The following is a 23,855-nucleotide window of genomic DNA, read 5'->3' as shown; positions in this document are numbered from 1 at the left end:
TTTTAATAGTTGAAGTATAATTAAAGACTATGTTAGGGTATTCAAAAAAACCTTATTTAACAATGCTCAAATAGGCAATTCTTATCCAAATCAAATGTTTTTGAGATAAAAACCAGTTCTAGTTTATCCCATGTCTGCTAGTGTTTGTAAACCTGCATCTAATGTATACATACTAAAATAAACACAAAAACTGTTTGGAAAGTTTGAAGTTGTTACAAACATAGAAAAAAGTATTGTAAAATAAAACTAGACTTAATAATGGTGGTTGGTAATTTTGGGGCAGCTACTTCTTCACTGTATATGCCACTTATAATAAAAAGTTAGATAACAGTTTCCCAATAGTCAATGGCAAAACTCTTACTATGCTTGCACATTTACCGCCAATTAGAATTAGAACATATGTATTTATACAAGTGTTACTAGTTGCACAATTATTTCGTATACTTTATTACTAATCCCTTAGTTATCCCGGGCATGGGATGAGTTTTATTTAGTTCTTGTAAGTAAGTCGCTTTTAATAAATCTCAAATACTTATACTGAAAATGTGGGATGCTGATACACCTCCCGACAGAGGCCTAAAGCAGTCTTCAACTCTGAGAAAAATTTTACTTGGAACACTTCTTATTTCGTTTATTGGATACATAGCCTTGCCTGTTGCTTTCAAATATTCCTCGACTTTGATAAGAAATATAACTTTTTTAAATCTGGTAGATAATCCATTCCGACCGAGTTTGCTAAATCCTTCAATGAACTACGGATTCATAGGAGCTCGCAATTTCTACCTGACCTCTCCAGATGGTAAGGACCTGGGAGTGTGGCACTTGCTGCCGTCTGAGCTACAGCAGGAAGCCTCTACTCTGCAAACTGATGATCCTTACAATGCCAAGGTCGCAGCTCACTACCACCAGTGGCTCCAGGATGCCAAAGTGTTTGTGTATTGTCACGGAACTGCTGGCTCTAGAGCATCAGCAGGTCGCATAAAACTGTACAGTCTCTTGAACAGGTAAGTGCAACTACGACAAACATCGCTTGATGGTTATTTCATTGAATCCCAAAACTTATCTCTATTCATATTTGGCTTAAATTACCTACATTAGTATGGTCGCCAATCCATAAGAAAAGTATTAAATCTAGAAACTTAGCCATGAAGATATTGTAGCAAGGCAAGTGTGTAGTATGAAATTTATTTTTTACATCGGAAAATTAAAAATTTATTGCTTAATTCTCTTGATTACCAAGTTGGAATACTTAGAAATAGAATTCAAGGTGGTTGATGGAAAGGAAGGCGCACGCTCTATTTTCTTTGTCCTTTAACCTTTTCTTTGTCAACATCCTCTCTCTAGTCACACATGTTTAGACAGTTAGTTGCCAAAGACTTTTAAATTTTTAAATCTTTTAAGATATTATGTTGAAGGAAGATAGAGATCAGCTTAAGAAAATATAAGTTTTGGGATTGATACACAAAGTGTATCATGCTATTAAAAAAGTTCAAAAATATAATTTCACAAAAACTGCAATATCTTGGTTTTGTTCATACTTTAATAACCATACCTAGGCAAAGAGTCGCAATTGAAAGAGATTTATTAAAATTTCAATCAAATCGGTGAAGGATTTCAGTTGGTGTTCCCCAGGGTTCAATCCTTGGACAAATATTATTCTTAATTTATATAAATGATCTTGATGGGAACATTAATACAAACCTCATCTTGTATGCAGATGACACCACTGCAGCTATAGCGTTGAAACTCTGCAAACGTTCGTTTTCTAGCTACTACCTTTGGGCAAAACATGAATGAAACCTTTTAAGCCATTTGGAAAATTCAGCTATTTCAAATATTTGATGCCACAGAACATGACGTGATGATGGACGCTCGTATTATGTTGTAACAGTTGCGTTTGTTGCAGTCTAGGGTACCACGTGGTGAAGTTCGACTACAGAGGCTATGGAGACTCCAGTGGTCACCCCACCACAGAACATGATGTGGGGATGGACGCTTATACAATGTTGTAACAGTTGCGTTTTTTGCAGTCTAGGGTTCCACGTGGTGACGTTTAACTACAGAGGCTATAGACTCCAGTGGTCACCCCACCACAGAACATGATGTGGTGATGGATGCTCATACTGTGTTGTAACAGTCGCGTATGTTGCAGTCTGGGTACCACGTGGTGACGTTTGACTACAGATGCTATGGAGACTCCTGTGGTCACCCCACCACAGAACATGATGTGATGAGGGACGCTCGTACTATGTTGTAACAGTTGTGTTCATTGCAGTCTAGGGTACCACGTGGTGACGTTTGACTAACAGAGGCTATGGAGACTCCACTGGTCACCCCACCAAAGAACATGATGCGGTGATGGACGCTCATACTATGTTGTAACAGTTGCGTTTGTTGCAGTCTAGGGTACCACGTGGTGACGTTTAACTGCAGAGGCTATAGAGACTCCAGTGGTCACCCCGCCACAGAACATGATGTGGTGATGGATGCTCAAACTGTGTTGTAACAGTTGCGTTTGTTGAAGTCTGGGTACCACGTGGTGACGTTTGACTACAGATGCTATGGAGACTCCTGTGGTCACCCCACCACAGAACATGATGTGATGAGGGACGCTCGTACTATGTTGTAACAGTTGTGTTCATTGCAGTCTAGGGTACCACGTGGTGACGTTTGACTAACAGAGGCTATGGAGACTCCACTGGTCACCCCACCACAGAACATGATGTGGTAATGGATTCTTGTACTATGTTTCAACAGTTGTGTTTGTTGCAGTCTAGGGTACCACGTGGTGACGTTTGACTACAGATGCTATGGAGACTCCTGTGGTCACCCCACCACAGAACATGATGTGATGAGGGATGCTCGTACTATGTTGCAACAGTTGCGTTTGTTGCAGTCTAGGGTACCACGTGGTGACGTTTGACTACAGAGGCTATGGAGACTCCAGTGGTCACCCCACCACAGAACATGATGTGGTAATGGATTCTTGTACTATGTTTCAACAGTTGTGTTTGTTGCAGTCTAGGGTACCACGTGGTGACGTTTGACTACAGATGCTATGGAGACTCCTGTGGTCACCCCACCACAGAACATGATGTGATGAGGGACGCTCGTACTATGTTGTAACAGTTGTGTTCATTGCAGTCTAGGGTACCACGTGGTGACGTTTGACTACAGAGGCTATGGAGACTCCAGTGGTCACCCCAACACAGAACATGACGTGGTAATGGATGCTCGTACTATGTTGCAACAGTTGCGTTTGTTGCAGTCTAGGGTACCACGTGGTGACGTTTGACTACAGAGGCTATGGAGATTCCAGTGGTCACCCCACCACAGAACATGATGTGATGATGGATGCCCGTACTGTGTTGGACTGGGTCAGAGGTCATGTCAGGGGTGGAAACATCTTCTTGTGGGGTCACTCACTGGGCTCTGGGGTAAGCAAATAGTTGATCTTAAGCTAAAAAAGATTTAAAAGTAATGCTAGAAAGCTAGAAGACCATTATTATTTCCCATTGTTACCTTAAGCCTACTTTGTATCATTCCTCATTTACTATTCGGTATAGGTCTTATAAGGAGATAGTCATAAAATGTTTTTGAAGGAGATGCAGGAAAAGGGGTTTTAAGACCCAAAGACTACCCTCTCACAACCTCCTCTACTCATCAGACACTAGGCACTTAACGCATTCAACAGAACTAGGCAGAGAGTACCTAAGCTCAAAGGGCTTACTTGTGCCGTTCATTTCTTACATGACCTAGACTGCAATCCGATCTTTTGATGTCCCAAAGAAAATGTGAACAGCAGTCCCAGTGTGCCATTACTAGCTCACACATTAATACAACTGACAGCATACCAAGATGTTGAGTGACTCCTGGCAGAATAAGGTATGTGAACAGCGGAAGATCTTGTGTTTTGCATTGTCAGGAACGCTTGAGCAGTTAATACTGTCGTGTGAAAAGGACTTGGCCATCAAGAGCAACTATGAATGGAAATATCCATCACCTGACAAGAACTTCATGAGGTGTAGTATTAGTCTGCCTGGCCATAATGCTGATCCACCAACAGTTTGACTTGCTTGATGGCGACAGTCCATCGACCTCACGTCTCCGGTTCCCAGATCTGCCATGTCTGGAATGTGCGTGAGCGCTCTTCCATTCTTCCGGTGTCTTTACTGACGTAACCTTGTCTATGGTAAATTTCCTTCCTTTCCGCTGCCAAGAGTTTGACAGGGTTGACTCCAGCAATCACAAAGACGTATACTTCAGACACTGTAATGTAGGTGGGAGCAACTTTATGTGCCGCTTGATGCTGCACTCGAACAAGGCTCAACCCAAACGCTTCTTTGTTGAGCACGTCTGCCCACAATTTAAGACATAAAGAGGCATGGACTCGATTTCAGACATCAAGAGTCTCCTGTTGGACCAAGGAACCTCAACATTGCCCATGAGCTTACTAAAAGCTGTGACACTCCTAGCAGCCTGCAGCTGTGCTGTACAGAAGATCTGGTCCCTCCATGTTGTCTACCATAACAAGGAGGTACTTGGCGGTTCGTGCAGTTTGGACAACTACATTCCCTAATCATAGCAGAACAATGGTGTCGATCCATTTCTTTGTAAGGATGACGATCTATGTCTAGCTCAAAGCAGGCGATATACCATGATCAACCATCCAGGCATTTACGTTTTGAATGACCTGGTACAGTTTCAGTTGGGCCAGCTTTCCCATACTCACAGTGCAGCATATATATGCAGCACTGAGGGCTGAACCTCATCGGTGTACGCAACTAAAATGGACTCCTCTGGCAGCTTGGAACTTAAAAGACTGTCATAGGCAACATTCCACAGATCTGGGCCGAATATAAAACATTGAGCTAAATGGTTTATGTTTTCTTGTTTTGTCAAATGATCCTTTCCCAAAATTAGTTTTGATATAGTTTAGGACTTCTGGAGTCCATTATCAAGTATGACAAAAACATCAGGTCATCTATTTCCGATTTGGTTGGATCCGTCATTACGTTACCATTGTACACACCCAACACAAATAAAATACTGAAAAACTGTCCAGTGTTATCACAGAAGAAACGTGCCCACGCCAGAAGATGAGTCATTGGATCGGAGTTTTATGAAGTCATACAATTTTCTAAAATATGTCTTTTTCAATGGAAATGCCTAATTTTAAGTACAACTATTGTGTAGAGCTAAAAACAAAGTAATATAAAAAAAAAATTTTGTATACTGAAGCATTGTTGTGCAATTAAAGGTTATAGAGAAAATGAAATAAAAACTGTACGTTTACAATTCTCATGGAGAAAAAGAAAACTGTGATAGTTTGCTTGTTTATACTAGTTTGCTTACTAGTTTGCTAGGATATACTAGCAGTTACCCGGCGCGCGTTGCTGCGCTAACAAAATACATCTGTCTGTGTGAAAAGCATGTTTTTTTCTACATTTAAACTGTCAATAGTCAGGGATTGCCCTAGTGCCTTATAATGGTGATTGCGAAAGCAAGACACTAAGGAAATTGTAGTTGCTTAAATTCAGAGGGTAATTCGGTTGAAATCATCAGTATTCTTATGATTAAGACTATTTGTCCCTTAAAACTACCACTGATAATTTTTGCTTTAATCAATTTTGACGCCATTTTTTAAATCGTTAGTCTGGTAACGTTGTACAGCTTAAGTGGATTTAAGTTTTGCATTAGTATTATTGGAGTTCCTTCTTTTAATGACAGTAATGTGGTGGGTTGATGACAAATTGAGAGGCACATGAATACCCAAGATAGCACGCTTGATTATTATTCACTTAATAATTTATGATAGATTGTGTGGGTATAGAACGAAAGATAAAAATATTAAGGCATTGTCATCCCTTTTATTGTTTATAATACTTTGATAAATGTTTTTATGTTTTTAATATTTAACATTGGAGAATTTAAACGTTGTTGAGTGCACAGGTGCAGGCCCGTTTTTGACCCTGTCAGCGCCCTAGGCACAACTATATAGTAGCGCCCCTTTGCTATATATATATACAGGGTGTCCACCGACCGGGAAAACTGGGAATCCGTGAATTATGCTTGAGTTTTTTTTAACCAGGAAATATGCGTAAATTTTGTATATGCACCTGGAATTTTCAATTTACCGCCATTGCGAATGACAATAGTTACGTTTCCGTGACCGCGTGAGACGACAATATGTCTACACACGGCAACGAGGGATTATCAGAATTTTCCGCGAACGAAGAAGACGATGGTGATTGAATTGATTTGAATTGAATATCTACAGAGCCACGAGGGATGATCAGAATATTGTCGTGATAACGGAAGGCGATGATGATGTCCACACAAACGCAGGAGACAGCAAAAATTTTGCCGCGATCGCAGAAGACGATGATGATCGCCACAAGATGGCAGGAAATGATTACCATTTTGCCCCAATCGTGGGAGGCAATTGCTATGTACAAACAACCGCGGGGGACGATCAATGATGTCTTCACGGCCGCGAGGGATGTTTAGAATTTAATGGCGATAGCGCAAGACGCGATGATAATGTCCATACAATCGCGGGAAAATTCAGAATTTAGCCTCATTTGCGGAACACGATGATGATCTCCACAAGATGGCATGAAATGATTACCATTTTGCCTCAATCGCGGGAGTCAATTGCTATAAACAAACGACCGCGGGGTACAATTAATGATGTCTTCACGGCTGCGTAGGGTGATCAGAATTTTGCCTCATTCGCGGTACACGATAATTATCTCCTCACGACCGCGGGAAATGTTCATATATTGCCGCGATCATGGAAGGCAATAATTATGTATACACGACCGTGAAAAATAGTCAGAATTTTGCCTCAATTGCGGGAGTCGGTTACGATTTCTACACGGCCGGGAGGGATTTTTGGAAGTTTACTGCGATCATGCAAATACAACTACCAATTTTTTTTATTTACCAATTTTTTGGCGCCCCCCAAAAAAGCCAATTGCCTCGCGCCCTAGGCACGTGCCTACCGTGCCTATTCAGTAAATCGGCCCTGCACAGGTGTGCTGCGATTGGGGTTTATACATTTGGACTTATTCACAAGTAAAATAGTTTTCTGTGCTGCACTCTGTAGAAACACTGTGGCACTATTTAAAATCATGACTAATGCTAATACAGAATGTGATTATTCAAACCTACAAAACAGTTGGTGAAAGTAAACATATGCTTTTAACTCTTTCAAGCACAGTGTTACATTTATGTAACAGACTTTTTGACTTTTTTGCTGCACGGTGTTACATCTTTGTAACGCGAGACATTTTTTTTTTTTGTAAATAATACTCCTAGCGCTATGCATCTCGAAACTTTAAATGTTAGTACTATGGACCTTTGCTAGGTGGCAGCACCATCCATTTGTTTACACTCTTACAAATAACTCCTAGAAAACAGCTGTTCCTGGTGAAAGACTCATGCCCAAGATCCCGTCTTTATTTTTATGCAAATGAAAGATATGTTGTTATTGATTATATGATTCCTAGCAGGCACAACACGAACACAACCTACTGACTACTGAGGAGTACTGGACTGGACTTGGACTGGCGCCGCGCGGTAGTTGGTAGTTAAGTTGTGACTTGTGGGGATGGGGGTGGGACTGGGAGGGAGAAGAGGGGCAAGTCAACCGTAGGCCCTACATACTGGCCTACAGTCTACAGCTGGCCTACATGCTATTCCCGTAATTTGCTGACGTAACCCAAATTGCAAACAAAAATCAGCTGATGTATTGCCATATAAGTATACATTTGTTTTGATTTTCTTATTGTTTTTACAATTTTTCTCAATGGTAAAATGGTGTTTGCAATCTGAGTGACTTCTGCATATGACGGGAATTAGCACACCTATGTGCTAATTCCTTCCACCATGCAGGCCTCCTTGCCTCTGATAGTATAGTGAGTGCGCCCGGTTCCTGGCCCGGTTCACAATGCTGCCTGCCTTTCCCTGACTACATGAGGTATAACCTAAAAGTTGAGTATTTTCAATTTTGTTGTATTTATTTACTTTTACAATAGGGGAAAATCACTTAACTACAAGTTGAAATCACCCATTATATTTTTGAAATCCCCCATATTTTTCCTAGTGCGTGCGGTGGTTCAGGGCGCCCCTCGGGCGCCCCCCAGCCACCGGCGCCCCTGGGCATATGCCCAGTCTGCCCGTTTATAAAAGTGGGCCTGATTCCTATGCTGTTTTGTAATGCACTATTATAATAGCGTCCCTTGTAATAGTTTAGAGTCAAAAATCAGTAAAAAAGCTGTTTCCCTTCCCTGTAGCAGCAAATTTCTAATAATTTTAAATTCAAATTTTTTAATCTAATTTTATTTAAATGGGGAATAAACCTGGTCCTGCTAAACATAAATATTTTACTTGAAAGCACAATATTTTAATGCAAATATTTTAGTACAAATCTAATCAGGCAAATGGAAATTCCCTTAGTTTGCAGGTTTGCTGCAGCGTGGGTTTGCTTTCATTCTACCTTTTTACCCTTATACAGGTTTTTTTTTTATTTCAACAGGTTGGGTCATATAAATTATGATTTCAGGTGGTATCTAAGCTGTTGTTCAACCTGGAGCTAGAACCAGACAATCCTGTGGTGGGAGCAGTTCTGGAATCTTCCTTTAACAACCTTGAAGATGCCATCCGTGCCTACCCTCCATCTAGGGCCTACACCAGTTTACCAGGATTCGACTTCTTTGCCACTGAACCGATCACCAACCAAGGGATTACTTTCCGAAGTGAAGATTATCTAACGAAGGTGTCTTTGCCATTGATGTTCCTGCATGCCAAGGATGATCATATTGTGCCATACAAGTTGGGGGTCAAGTTGTATGAAACAGTTGTTAAGTCTCGCAAAGATAAATCCACAGTTGAATTTGTGAGTTACAATGAAGACCTTGGCTACGGACACACAAAAATCCACGAAGATCCTAATCTAGGGGGAAAAATCCAAGAGTTTGTGGAAAAGTCCATTGGGCGAAAAACAAATCACTTGTACATGTAATAAATATACACATGATGTTCTACGTGTTTATTTTTTTACAACCAAATTCTAGTGTTAGGAAAGCAGTTTACTTTTATTTATGAATGTTTAAAAAATTAGTTAGAACAAGGGAAAGTTATGATAACTATTTATGTAACTTGATTGTACTAGATGAGTAGTTACTTTTCAAACCACACTGCTAAAAATCCTAATAATAATAATTGTTAAATTGCCAATGCTTTAGACTCTTGATTTGATTTAGCAAATTTCCGGATTGGGAAATAAATATTTGTGTATTAAGATTAAGAGCGCAAAGTACTTCATTGCCGCTCAAGAAATGTAGATGACCACATACAGGCTGTCTTTGCAACCATATGAAGAAACATTGCCACGTTATTCAGCATGTCAAAAGGAACCAAAAATTTAATGTAACATGTGTCCTATCTCATGTTGTTTTCGTCTGTCTGTCTGTATGTGTTTTTTACAAAAACATTCATAAATCGTTGACGGATTGACCTATGGTATTGTAATTCTGCAAAAACGTTTATCTTATTAGCATCTATTAAAAAAAAAACCTCTTTAACCGTTTGAAAATGGCGGCTATTTAAAATGTTTGATTGAAAATTCCATAAAAACCGCTAATTTGGCAAAATATGTAAAATTTAGCAAATTGTATGCATATTTCAACAATATAACAATATATTTCAAGGATTATAAGCTTATTTTTGACAAGTAATGTATGAGGAATTATTATTATTTTTTTTTTTTTGCCATACCTAGAGTTTTCACAACGTTAAAACAATAAAACTACTTTTCAACAATTTAGGTGGTTTTTATTTATTTTGTTTTCAATGTTATTTTTTCATAAAACCCCATACAATAACAGAAAAATGTAACTTTCTAAAAACATCCAAAACTATTTTGAAAAAAAATCTAATATGTTATGGCCATTTTAACTCTAAACAAAATGGTGTAAAAATTTTGGTTCAAATGTTATTGTAAATCCTCTGATCTACCCACAAAAACCCATATTATTTAGAAAAGTCTGCTATCTTAAAAGAGGGCTTGACCAATTTAAATTTAGTATGCTGCAGTTCCTTATAATTCTACAGAAAATGGTACAATCCAATTGCTGAAAAAATTATTATTCAAAAGCTATTACAACTTCTGCAGATCATCGACTCAGAAATCTCAGCTCAGGTTTCAGTACTTAGCTATGTTGCGCCATTGAACAGCCCCGTGAGAAGAGCGTTCACGGAAACTGCCTTTGTAAACTACCCATACATGCCAGTAAAAAACAAAGAGTGGGGTTTTACAAAACAAAGAACAATCTATGCGTCTCTGGTTTTAGAATTTTTAAGTAACAATTTCTATAATGAGTTGAGGCAGTTTAAAATTGCCGTTTTTCGTCTACATACAAAGAAGATGTTCATTTTCATCGCATATGTGCGCTGGTCTATATGAATGAAAAATGTTGTACTATTGCGGTAACGAACGTATAAGGTAAACTTTTTCCATTTAATTTATTCAACGGTTGAGTAAAATGGTAATTTTTAAAAGGTTTTGCTATTGAAACTTTGAAGGAGGGCCTCCTAAATAAATTTAAAACTATTGCAGTTGGATTGTAGAAATGAAGAGTAATGCTCCTGGCGATCTCTTTGTATCTTCTTTGATGATTCAGCGACATCTGCCTGTACAACAACAGTTTTGAGTGACAAGGTCCAACGAACTCTCACCCATTTGCCACATTTAGATTACCAAACCAATATTGAGCTTGAGTAATCCAAGCATAATTACATCCAAACATTAAGCTTATGTGAGTCGGTGGCTCAGTCGGTAGCGTTACGGACTTTGCGCCGAAGGCAGCGATGTCGTGGGTTCGGATCCTGGTCACTGCCACTAAAATTTATCAGTACAGTTCACCTTTATACTGTACCGGCTCACTCCTTGCTTTGCTGTAAACGATCCACGCACGGGCGCTTAGTCTATGTGGACGGGCAAATGCAAGGTTAAAAGAGGCCGCCAACCTATAAAAAAAAAAAAAAAAAAAAGCTAAGCCCAGGGAAGTTGTGTTATATTCTCCCTTAGTAGACCTTGTCAGTATTGAAAGATTTTAACTAAGGACATAATTTACTATGTGAAGGTTGGGTGCTTTAATGCTACTACTAAACAAACCTTAAAGTTACCAGGTATAACCAGAAAATGTTAATCTAGACGCACAAATTTCTTACACTTTCTTACAGGTTAAGTGTAAGAGAGGGCCGTATGGCCCTAACTTTGCCTGACTAAATAAATCATTTTTCATTTCATTTCACGAATGGTGTCATCTTGTCTTCAATTTTGAATTTCATCTCTTTTAAATTGTTTCTATGGTGAATAGTGTTACAAGTCAGGAGCCCCGCGCAACAATAGCCAGGCGCCGTCTCAAAAGGGTTGTTTGTTTACACGGGTTTCTCCTAGCGCACAACTGATAGACAATAGACCCATGTCAACGGACTACCTCAATAGGGGCCCTAGAACCTTCTACACTTCTACGGCGTAACATTAACGGCGTACACCTTTGTCTAGGCTACCAGGTGTCTCCAGAATGTTCCACGGAAAACTTATATAAGGGACCGTCTTCCGGCACACGGCAGTTGAGTTGAGTTGAGCCTTCCGAGAATCGTAGCAGCAAGCGCCCGTCGGTGTTAGTGACCAGTGCTAGTGCTAGTGGAGTGACAGTGTAGTGACAGTGAGAGTAACAGTGTAGTGACTCTAGTGACAGTGTTGTAACAGAAGTGATAAATCCTGTAGAGGCTAGCTGTAAGTAGAAACATTGTAAATTAGAATAGGCTTTAGCTAGGTTTAGATAGGGTTAGTTAGGTGTTAGGTAATTCTAATATCTGTAAATATAGAATAATTAATTAGTGTAAATAAATAGTTATTATAAAATCGCCAAGTTTTTATTGTAAAGAACCCGTTAAGCCCGCAACAATTGGTGTCAGAAGTGGGATTATTTTGGCGATTTTATTTGTAAAAAAAAAAGAATTAAGGATTTTGTTAGATATTAGTAAGATTCAAGGTCTTTGTTACATATTAGTAATTTGTGTTGTAAATTTGTTTACAAAGGATGAAATCATTTATTGTAAAATTATTGTAATTGTTTTGCATAAAAATGGCTTTCAAAGGTGTAAAACTTGATGAATTAAAAGTAGCTGATCTTAGGAGAGAATTAGAAGAACGAGATCTAGATACTAGTGGAACTAAATCAGCCCTTCAGGCACGCCTTAAACAAGCTTTATTGATGCAGGTGAAGACCTAGATAACGTTTTATTTGAAACATCTGATTTCAATAAAATGCTTAAAAACTTAGAGTCAAAAATGTCTGAAAATACTAAAACACTAGAATCAAAAATGTCAGAAAATAGTAAAACCTTAGAAAACCTAGAAGCTAATATTGAGGCAAAAATGTCAGAAAACAGCAAAACATTAGAGTCAAAAATGTTAGAAAATAGCAAAACATTAGAGTCAAAAATGTCAGAAACTAGTAAAGCGTTAGAAAACCTTGAAGCTAATATTGAAACAAAAATGTCAAATGTAGAATCAAAAATGCTAAACAAGTTAGATGAGTATTCTAGCAAAGTTGATGATTTAGAAAGTAGGATGAATGAAATAGATGAGAAATTTAATTGTATAGAAAAAAATCTAGAAGATAGGTTAGTTAAGCTTAGGCAGGAAATGGCTGCATCGGGGAGCTTCACACCTGCGTCATCGGCTAGCACTAGCGAACTTCAGCAGGATAAAGCCCTAGAAACGATCTCCAAGCCAGCGCCCACCATTGCTGCCGTTGCCCCTCAGAACATCGTTCCTCACTTCGATGGCAAAACCCCCTGGGAGGACTACATGCTTCTCTTCGAGACAGCGGCTATGGTGCATGGGTGGACCGAGGAGACAAAGGCTTCAGCACTGTGTCTTGCACTACGGGGCGATGCATTAGCTGTTCTGCATGCTATGCCAATGGCGGAGCGGAAGAATTTCACAGAATTAGTAAGAAGATTGGACATGCGCTTTGGACATAGACATATGGACCAGCTCTACCGATCACAGCTGCGGAACCGGATCCAGAAGCCCAGCGAGTCACTCCAGGAGTTTGAAGCCGACATTGCTCGCCTGGTGAGAAACGCCTATCCATCGGTCACGGATGATGTCTACGAGAGTTTGGCGGTGGATAAATTCCTAGACGGTCTACGTGAACCTGAGACTCAACAGGCAGTGAAGCTCGCCAGACCAAAGACCCTGAGTGACGCACTGACACAGGCACTGGAGTTCGAGGCTGTGCGACAGTCGGTGAGGGGCCAGGCTCGAGTCCGCGTGGCAGACGCGGAACCTACAACTCCACTGGACATCGAGGAGCTAGTAAAGAGAGTGCTGGAGGCACTAAAAACTCGTCGCCGGCAGATACGCTGTTGGAGCTGTGGACAGATGGTACATCCCCGGAGTAAATGCCCTTCGACCACATCAGAACCGAAGCAGGAAAACTAAGGAGGGCTGATGGAAAGGGGCAACCGTCAGCCCGCGATTGGAAAGCCCCGAGGAAAAGTGTTAAAGTTGCTTCACTGGGAAGTCAGTCGAACAGTTTCTACGTCGACGGAAAGGTGAACGGGCGTCTCCAAAGCTGTCTTCTGGACACCGGGGCGACTATGACCATCCTGAATCCAAACACTGTGTCGACGGAAGATATTTCACCATCATCATGGTCTCTACGTACAGCTACAGGTCAACTGGCTCAGGTCTATGGGCAGACGGTTGCTACCTTCCACATCGGCGGCTGCGTGTTTCAACACTGCGCACTTGTTGCCGACATAGACGAGGACGTGATTTTGGGAACCGATATAATGGTGAAGTACGGACTGAAGTTGGACATGTCAAGAGGACTAGTGACTCTCGGAGACGAAGATGTCATACTTCGGCAAGGAAAAGATATCCCTGCACGCGTACTTCTACTGGAAGACACAATGCTACCAGCGCGCAGCCAGGTCATCGTTCAAGCTACAGTCGAAGGAGATTGGACTAGTGGGCAAAGTGTTCTGCTGGAGCCAGCAAGTGACAGTGAATCCCAGCTTGGACGTGGTGTCTTTGTCGCCAGATCCTTATTTAACTTAGGACATGAAAATCCGGTGCAACTGATGAACTTGAATGGTTTTCCTGTTACGATAAAAAGAGGAGTAACGATCGGAACGTGCGTGGCTGTTAATTCGGTGATACGTCAACTAAAATCATTCCCGCCATCTCCAAATGGATTACCGAAAGAGCTAGAAGATTTCGTGGAGAGCACCTGTCAGGAGCTGACGCATCAACAAAGTGCAAAAATAAAGGACTTTATTATTAGATGGCAAGATGTCTTTGAGTACGGAAGTGGCCCTAGAGGAAGGACGAATATAGTACAACACAAGATAGACACCGGAGATGCAAAACCCATACGTCAGGCCCCTAGACGACTCCCACTGGCAAAACGTGACGAAGCCGAGAGAATCATAAAGGAGATGGAAGCGGATGGTGTCATCGAGCCTTCTAGCAGCCCTTGGGTGTCACCTGTGGTACTAGTAAAAAAGAAAGACGGCTCAACAAGATTTTGCGTAGACTACCGCCTTCTCAACAATGTCACCAAGAAAGACAGCTACCCTCTCCCCAGGATTGATGACACACTCGACACTCTGGGAGGATGTCAGATATTCTCAACCTTGGACCTCAGAAGTGGCTACTGGCAGGTCGGGCTCGCTCCTGAGGACAAGGAGAAGACAGCGTTCTCTATTGGGACAGGACTTTGGCAATTCACTGTGCTGCCTTTTGGACTTTGCAATGCCCCTGCTACTTTTGAAAGGCTTATGGAGAACGTCCTCAGGGGATTGTCATGGGAGACATGCCTGGTTTACTTGGATGACATTATCGTCCTAGGCAAATCCTTCGAAGACCACCTGAAGAACCTGGAGAATGTCTTCATGCGACTGCGGATGGCTAATCTCAAGTTGAACCCCAAGAAATGCAACTTGTTCCGCAAACAGGTCAATTACCTCGGCCATGTTGTATCAGACAAAGGAGTATCTGTGGACCCGGAGAAGATCAGAGCTATTACTGATTGGCCAATACCTCAGGATAAACACCAAGTTAGGAGCTTCCTTGGGCTGTGCACTTACTACAGGAAATTTGTTAAAGGATTTGCTAATATTGCCAAACCACTAACCAAGTTGACCGAAGACAAGAGGACCTTTGTTTGGGATAACGACTGCGAGAAAGCTTTTGAAGAGCTGAAGACCAAATTATGCAGCGCACCCATATTGAGCTATCCACGATCAGACGGAAAGTTCATACTTGACACGGATGCCAGTAATACAGCAATTGGGGGAGTCCTTTCTCAGCTTCAGGACGGAGAAGAACATGTGATCGGATACTTCAGTAAGGTCCTGTCAGCGCCTGAGCGTAATTACTGTGTCACCAGGAGGGAGCTTCTCGCAGTGGTTAAGTCCATAGAACACTTCCATAAGTACCTGTATGGAAGAAGGTTTCTCCTGAGAACCGACCATGCCGCACTGATGTGGTTGCTGAGATTCAAGTCTCCTGAAGGACAGGTTGCAAGATGGTTAGAAAGATTACAGGAGTATGACTTCGAATCAATCCATCGTGCGGGGCCAAGCCACAGGAATGCAGATGCACTATCCAGAAGACCATGCGGGGACAGCTGCGCGCACTGCACACGCAAGGAAGACAAAAGTGCATCGGTTCATCGTGTGACCGCCGTTGACGACGAATGGGATAGTAAGAGAATGTCAGAGTACCAGAAGGAAGACGCCGACCTAAGACACGTTATGCAATGGAAGATGGACAATAAAGGAAGACCATCGTGGCAGGATATTGCTCCATTGTCTAAGAATGTGAAGACCTACTGGGCGCAGTGGAACTCGATTTTAATGGAAGAAGGAGTTTTGAAGCGAGTCGTCGAATCGGAGGAAGGAGGGCACCGCAAACTCCAACTAATAATTCCGAAGAAGAGGGTTCCCGAAGTGCTAAGAGAAGTACACGATGGAATTTCTGGAGGCCATCTAGGGGTACATCGTACACTTGCTAAAGTAAGGGAGCGCTTCTACTGGGCTAATCAGAAAGACGACGTAATAGATTGGTGCAGAAGGTGTGTGACCTGCGCAGCTTCAAATGGCCCTGTCAACAAACGAAAAGCCCCAATGAGGAAATACAACGTAGGTGCCCCGTTTGAGCGCATCGCCATTGACGTAGCAGGACCGTTCCCCATGTCAGATACTGGAAATAGATTTATTTTGGTTGCAATGGATTACTTCAGCAAATGGGTAGAGGCCTATGCACTGCCTAACCAGGAAGCGGTAACAGTTGTGGATATATTAATCAAAGAATTGGTTAGCCGATTTGGCGTCCCGCTCGAACTTCATTCTGACCAAGGAAGAAATTTTGAGTCAGCGGTATTCTCTAGGATATGTGAAGTTCTTGGTATCCGGAAGACTCGAACCACACCTCTTCATCCACAGTCAGATGGCAGGGTAGAACGCATGAACAGGACGATGGGAAGGTATCTGTCAAAGGTTGTCTCCGAACATCAGCGGGACTGGGACCAATATCTGCACCTGTTCCTACTTGCTTATAGGAGTTCTGTCAACGAAACCACCGGCCAGACTCCAGCCAACGTAGTTTTCGGGCGTGAGCTACGTCTTCCATGCGATCTGCAGTATGGATTGAAGCCGGATGAATGTGTGGTTGGCGAGGACTACGTATCGGATCTGCGGAAGAGGATGGACGAGATACACGAGAAGGTTCGTCGCAACATATCTGGAGCAAGTGACAGGATGAAGGAGAGGTACGACGTGAAGGCCGAGAAAGGAGGGTTCACACCTGGTGATCTCGTGTGGCTACATAATCCCCGAAGGCGTCGTGGTTATTCACCCAAACTCCAGAACTCATGGGAGGGACCCTATGAAGTTATTTCCCGTTTAAATGACGTCATCTACAGGATTAAGAAACAACCAAATGGCAAACCAAAAATAGTTCATTTTAACAGGCTTGCGCCCTACAAAGGAGATCACGGCCAACAAGTTCGGAACCTCTCAACTAAGCAAAGAGACGTCGTGCCTGAGAGACATGGAAACGAGGGTCTGAGGTTGTTATACAAGGACCTCTTCACCTTGCCAGTGGAATATGCCTTGGCACACTGTGTAGCAGAAGACCTGAGAGCGTCGCGAGGTATAGCCACAGTCTTCAGGAAAAAGTTTGGAGGGACCGAAGATCTTGAGCGTCAGAGCCCCGCCATTGGCACAACCCTCCACCTGGAGCGCAATGGACAGCATTTGTTCTACCTCGTAACCAAGGAGACGTCAAGCCAGAAGCCCTCCTACGAATCGTTGAAGAGAAGCCTGCAAGACCTGCGAGACAAGCTCCTTCGGATTGGAATAAAAAAACTTGCTATTCCCAGGCTGGGATGTGGTTATGACGGACTGGAATGGAGGATTGTAAGAAATATGGTGCAGGAACTTTTTGAGGACACTGGCATCGACATTGTGGTCTGCGTATACAACCCATGGGGAACCGGAGACATTATAGGTCCAGAAGATCCCAAACTTCGAGAGAAATCTGTTCTGGGTCAGAACAGTCTTAAGGAGGGGGCAGTGTTACAAGTCAGGAGCCCCGCGCAACAATAGCCAGGCGCCGTCTCAAAAGGGTTGTTTGTTTACACGGGTTTCTCCTAGCGCACAACTGATAGACAATAGACCCATGTCAACGGACTACCTCAATAGGGGCCCTAGAACCTTCTACACTTCTACGGCGTAAACACCTTTGTCTAGGCTACCAGGTGTCTCCAGAATGTTCCACGGAAAACTTATATAAGGGACCGTCTTCCGGCACACGGCAGTTGAGTTGAGTTGAGCCTTCCGAGAATCGTAGCAGCAAGCGCCCGTCGGTGTTAGTGACCAGTGCTAGTGCTAGTGGAGTGACAGTGTAGTGACAGTGAGAGTAACAGTGTAGTGACTCTAGTGACAGTGTTGTAACAGAAGTGATAAATCCTGTAGAGGCTAGCTGTAAGTAGAAACATTGTAAATTAGAATAGGCTTTAGCTAGGTTTAGATAGGGTTAGTTAGGTGTTAGGTAATTCTAATATCTGTAAATATAGAATAATTAATTAGTGTAAATAAATAGTTATTAGAAAATCGCCAAGTTTTTATTGTAAAGAACCCGTTAAGCCAGCAACAATATTAATCTAAATCTTAGTTCTATTTTTATCTGTAAGTAGGCCTAATTATAATTTCCTACTTTTCACTGTAAAGTTCCTTTCTTAGCACCTAATAATGAAACAGTGAGAGCCATATTATATTGATCATCAATACCACTGTATTTACCAAAAAACCTTCATAACAATTATACAAGTGTGTTTGTCTATCTATGTAAGCTATAAAAGTGGGAACTAACACTGCCAAAAATTATGATTACAGTTAAATTTAGTACTACCGTTAACCAAGTCTTTGCCAAAATCTATTCGAACAAGTTTTTTTACCAGGTATAAACAAATGTAGGAGGATTTGTGTCCTTAAGTAATTCAGTTTTTTCTTCTGTTTTGCCTAGATCTCTTGGAAATTGCAAATATTTTTCACCATTTAATCTCTAATTGGTTACTGAAATATCAAAAGTTTCTACCATACTGACTGAGAATGAATTGATTGCTTTGTTTATTGGTATATCTTTTAGAGTTTGCAAATTTCTATATTTTATTGCAGACTTTCAAACAATAAATTGTTTTGCTCCTGACAGCATCTAACCTTTGACTATTTAGTCAATGATCTAACTGAGATTGTAATCTGCACATTAATCCTATGCTATTTAACCTTAACTTGGATGTAAGTTTGTATTAATTTCTTTTTCTCCATAAAAGTCTCTATCCCGGGATCCCGGCCGGTTTTTTAAAAGTTATATCTTCAAACACTCCCGCTCCTTCTGAAAATACAAAACCAGGAACCTTGACGTCTAATATTCTAGATTACTAGGAACAAACGTTTACTTTGCAGATTCGTGCTCATTGTTTCGATTTCTTTTGTAATTATTATTGAACTATTTAATTGTATGGTATAAGGATTTGATGAGACATCAACATTTTAAAACATGTAGTTCTTATAAAACAGAACAGTGGTTAAAAAAATTACAAACACTTTTGGTTCTTTTTCTAAAATCTACTTAATGGTCTTTTAATTAAAACCTTTCGGAATATAAGCAATAAAGCAATATTCAATAAAGTAATTGAAAGTGTTCTGTATTACTGTATGGGGTTAGCTGGGATTAGTGTACTTTTGTATTGTTTTATTATATGTAATGTGCCTTGTAACAATTCCAAAAGGAAACCCTTAATGTAATGACCACTTGGTTATTGATTAGACAATCGTGTATTGTTCCAACACAGAAAAAAATATTTGTTTAGTTCAATCTGATACGAATCAACTACTATACATTTAAAAACTATGACCACCTCGAATATGTTATAGAATAAAATTTTGTATTCACTGATTTTAAGGGGCTCTCATTCTTACAGAACTATTAGGTTTTAAAACTGTTCTATTAGTTTTCTTTATTTGCTTACAATAAATTAAAATGAGTAGTTAAAATGACACCAACATTTACAGTTGGTAGATACGGATTTTCTTTCTACGTCAGGGCTATAGGGCTAGGATAGGGATCATTGTATTGTGCTGCTACCTAACGACGAAATAGAGATCTATTGCCAGGCCAGGTAAATGTAGACGAGGATCCCACTGTTTAGTCTCAGTAATAATAATAATATTTTATAGAATTAGTCGCCATTGATATTTGATATTATTTTGTAAATTGCATTGTTTTAGTTGTAATTTATCACGGATATTAGAAGCAGCAAAACTTTTGTTCGAGAAGCTGCAGAGTCGCGGCATTTTCAGTTTCATGATTTTATGTTGCAAGATTTTTTAGTTGGAGACTAAACAAATTGTTTTAATTTGGTTTTTAATTTAAATTTAATCACTGTAACATCTTTAATCGTAAAATTTTAAGATTTTTTTTCGGCAATGAGTCATGATAATATCTTATTTTTGTGATCGTTTGCGAAGGCCACTACGGATAATTATTGTAATAATTGTAATAATAATCTGTTTATTTGTTTTGCTCTGTGATATTTATTGCTATACCATCGAAAGCGAAGCTGCAAGTACAAGCTAGTGGATCCATAGTTTTTTTTTCAGTTTCGTAACTAGGTACTACAATCGTTGAACAAAATTTAGAAAAAAATATGGAAAATATACTAAAAAGCATTTACGATTTCATAGCTTTGTAGCCTCGCCAGATTAAAACTACAGCAGTAAAAATATACCTCATAGAAATAATTTCCGATTAAAACAAATAAATTAATGTAGTCCCGTTGCCGTACGCCCGTACATATTATTATATCTATAACTTTAGACAGGGATGCAATCTCAATTTTTAATTAGAACACCAAATATAAACACATATTATGAAATATTATGAATGAAGCCAACTAGCCAGTTGAAATCAAGTACTGTGGACGACATCATCATCACGCTTTCTGGATTAAGTTTTGAAAATACAACTACAACATTCCATCTCCAAAATATAAATTAAAAAAATAATAAGTGACTCGAATCCGAGCTTCATAAACGAGACTAACTAGACCACGTAAACACAAATGCTGTGATTATCATCAACTAAAGGGATATACTGTATGTGTAAAGTACGGCATTATTACTGTTTTACTGTTTACTATTTGCTAAGCAAACATACCCTCACTAATATCGCTGTGGCTTGCGTGTAATAATGTTTGTAGTGGTCAATACTTGATATTTACTTTGTCCATGTAGCCCTGTCAACTCTCACTGTTCATAAACTATACTCGTCTCCTCAAAAGCGCATTGGAATTAATACTCGAGCTTTCAACATCTACAACATACGATGGCTGAAAAGTAACTTGCACCCGCACAACTATTTAACAATTTTTGATATTTGAGTTTTTGGCAACCTTCTTAGATATGAGGGGTTACAGTAATGATGGTTGTTTTTTTTTTAATTTTGCCCCTGTGAGGGTTGGGGTTGGCTCAAAAATGTCAAACGGAAGGTATAGTCGACTTTCACATAATTTTACAAATCTTGAGGAATCTAAACAATTTACTTAAGAAAAATAAAAATTGGACCATTAATAACAAAAAACAGCTAAAAATTACTTCTATAACCAGCGTCTTAATTTTTTTTTCCTTTTTCCTATTCGAACATTTTTAGCAAACCCCTTTTTTATATGGTGGAAAATAGTGTCCCTACCACGGGCCCCCTTTTGGGTTTGCAGCTCTCGATCATGAATGAACTCGAATTCGTCTCGAACTTAAACAATGATCTCGAGCAGGCAAAAGCTCATTTTCGGCCCTAGGCACTAGGTACTATACTATTTCAGCCAGCCTGTATATAATCAATAACATATTATTATTAATGTAGCAATTTTAGCAAAATTTAATCAGTTTAAACTACTGTAATATCGATGGCTAAGAGCACAATCATTGTTTGTCCACTTTTGCAAATTTTCGGAAAACGCAAAAAGAAGATTTCAAACTTTACAGAAAAACCATTAATTCCAAACAAATTTTCAAAATGGTTTGTTATCTAATATTGCATCTGATAGTAATGTCAATCTAACCTAGTTGTAATTAGTTACGCATAACAAAAATAAATAAATAACAACAATGGACATACAATATTTGTGCTCTTGAGGTTTAACCGATCTTTGGGCTTAACACAAGTGTGCACACAGATATAATTATCAATCAACTTTAAATGAGTCATCTATTGTTTCAAAGCGATTGTGCTGAACATCTTTTTGAAGAATCTTAAATAGGAGATATCTGTATTTATAACCATGTTTGTAAATTATATCTAACCACAAATTTACAAAGCATACATATAAATGTATGCAATTTTAAAACACAAGTTATAAACCAATATAAAGAGAAATCGAAACTATTTGATGAATTTATGAAATGGACCTTTTCTTATTTTGACTCAGGAAATATTTTATTTTACAATATAATAAAAAGAGTCTATGTACGGAAGGGGTTATATTAAAATCGTAATAGTGTTTAAAAATTGTTGTTCTAAAAATTGTTTAACTGTATACCAACCAGTACCGAGTTACAATTGCAGTAATGAATCACCAATAATAGTCTGCTAACATAATGACACAGCCTAACTATTAAAGTACAATAAATATAAATGCTTGCCAAATGGGGTTGAGCTTAAAATTCCCCAATTTTATCTCGAAATACACCATTTAAGCATGGATTCTTCTTGCTAAATTCATAGTTTAGGTTTAACACCTATATACAACGCACGTCCTTGTATTTCTCTGAGTTGTTCTCTACCACTTTTACCACTGCACAGAGAGACATATAACATAACTGTGATGGGGCGGAGTCATAGAAACGGGATACAGAAGAAACTAACAGCCTTGGACACGGCTAAGGCCACAGTCACTGTCAGGGCCACAGAGTACATAGAGTTACAAAGGAAAATGACAAGTACATAGAGTACTAATACTTCATCTCACACAGATACAGATGAATCATCTGTATCTGTGTGATCACAGCTGACACTGCTCCAGTTGAGGACGCTACTTGCAAGAGTGTTGACTTAAATCATACTAATATTATAAAGATGAAGGTTTGTATGTTTGGGGCTTAATCACGCATTAACTGCTGGTCGGATTAGGATGAAATTTGGCACGATGATAGCTAATATTCCTCATTACCATGTTCCCCGTAGGCATATTCTTATCTAAAAAATCCACCCCAGTGGCTCTGGGGTTTCCCATGTTTACCTTATGGTATTCGTATTTTAAAAGAATCAAATAATCTTGACAGCTGTTTCAACTAAACAAATAAGTTGGTTACAGGGCTTAGCAACAGAGTGCAGCGCTATTTTTTTATCTCTCAGGGGCGAAGCACGGGTACAGCAGCTAGTATGAGTACTATGATAAGGTGATTAGTAGCATAAGGTGTATGAGCATAAGGTTTAAACTTGCCTTGTGTAGTTTGAAGTGCACAAACGTGTCACTGAATCGAGCTATTGATTTAGCTGATTTGTCTAGTTATAAACCCAATAAACAATGATATTTCAGAATGTATTTCCATTTTGCTGCTTAGATAGTTAAATTGCAAACACCAACGTCTTTTAAATTTTTGAAACTACTGGCACTTATCAACTTTCTATTTCTATTATTAAGTCTTTCATATTTTCATATTCATTCACCTTTATTCACTTTCATATTTAAAGTCTTTTGAAGACAGCCTGAGAAAATTAACACTGTAGTTACTCATACACAGAAAGTATATATTTGAAAAATTTCTTACACAATTTAAAGATTTTACATAGAACAGTGGACACTCGATTGGCATGAATTATAAAATTGCATAAATAACTTAATTCCATGATTTTTTGCCTTGAAATTTAAACTGTGCCACAACTCTTTTGATATTTCCAACATGTGTGATGGCCACAAACGTCTTATGTAAATCATATGGCATGACCAGTGACCACAAAATTAAAATTTAAAATTTTTTTTAGTTTTAATTAAAAATTTTAATTTTGTGGTCACTGGTCATGATCAAATAAATAGTCCAATGCCACCCCTCTATTTACTTATCCTCGGCTGGTTTTGGAGGATCAAAAGCTCACTTATCAAAATTCAATATAGAAGTATAGATTTAAAATTTGGGTTTTAGCTGTCGTTATAATGTGATCAACATACAAATGCAGAATTATAGCTGGATTACGTGTATAT

General features: G+C 39.6%; 1 protein-coding gene across 1 annotated transcript; it reads left to right on the top strand.

The window, feature by feature from the left end:
* The first annotated feature begins 409 nt into the window (after positions 1-409).
* Positions 410-9,050, top strand: LOC128988932 (lysophosphatidylserine lipase ABHD12-like). The gene is made up of 3 exons (XM_054410726.1): positions 410-1,004; positions 3,269-3,437; positions 8,570-9,050. Exons 1-3 carry the CDS (start codon positions 544-546, stop codon positions 9,026-9,028), a joined length of 1,089 nt encoding a protein of 362 aa, XP_054266701.1. The 5' UTR covers positions 410-543; the 3' UTR covers positions 9,029-9,050.
* The last annotated feature ends 14,805 nt before the right edge of the window (positions 9,051-23,855 follow it).

Source organism: Macrosteles quadrilineatus, unplaced genomic scaffold, assembly GCF_028750875.1.
Source record: "Macrosteles quadrilineatus isolate MER2022 unplaced genomic scaffold, UCM_ALF_1.0 Scaffold_1__1_contigs__length_201487025, whole genome shotgun sequence".
Classification (NCBI taxonomy): Eukaryota; Metazoa; Arthropoda; class Insecta; order Hemiptera; family Cicadellidae; genus Macrosteles; species Macrosteles quadrilineatus.
Note: the sequence above shows the minus strand (reverse complement) of the source record. Positions and strands in the feature narration are given on the sequence as shown.

Coding starts and splice junctions, on each gene's coding strand:
- LOC128988932 (XM_054410726.1), top strand. CDS start 544: ATGTGGGATGCTGATACACCTCCCGACAGAGGCCTAAAGCAGTCTTCA. Junction 1,005..3,268: donor CTGTACAGTCTCTTGAACAG/GTAAGTGCAACT, acceptor CGTTTGTTGCAG/TCTAGGGTACCACGTGGTGA. Junction 3,438..8,569: donor GTCACTCACTGGGCTCTGGG/GTAAGCAAATAG, acceptor TTATGATTTCAG/GTGGTATCTAAGCTGTTGTT.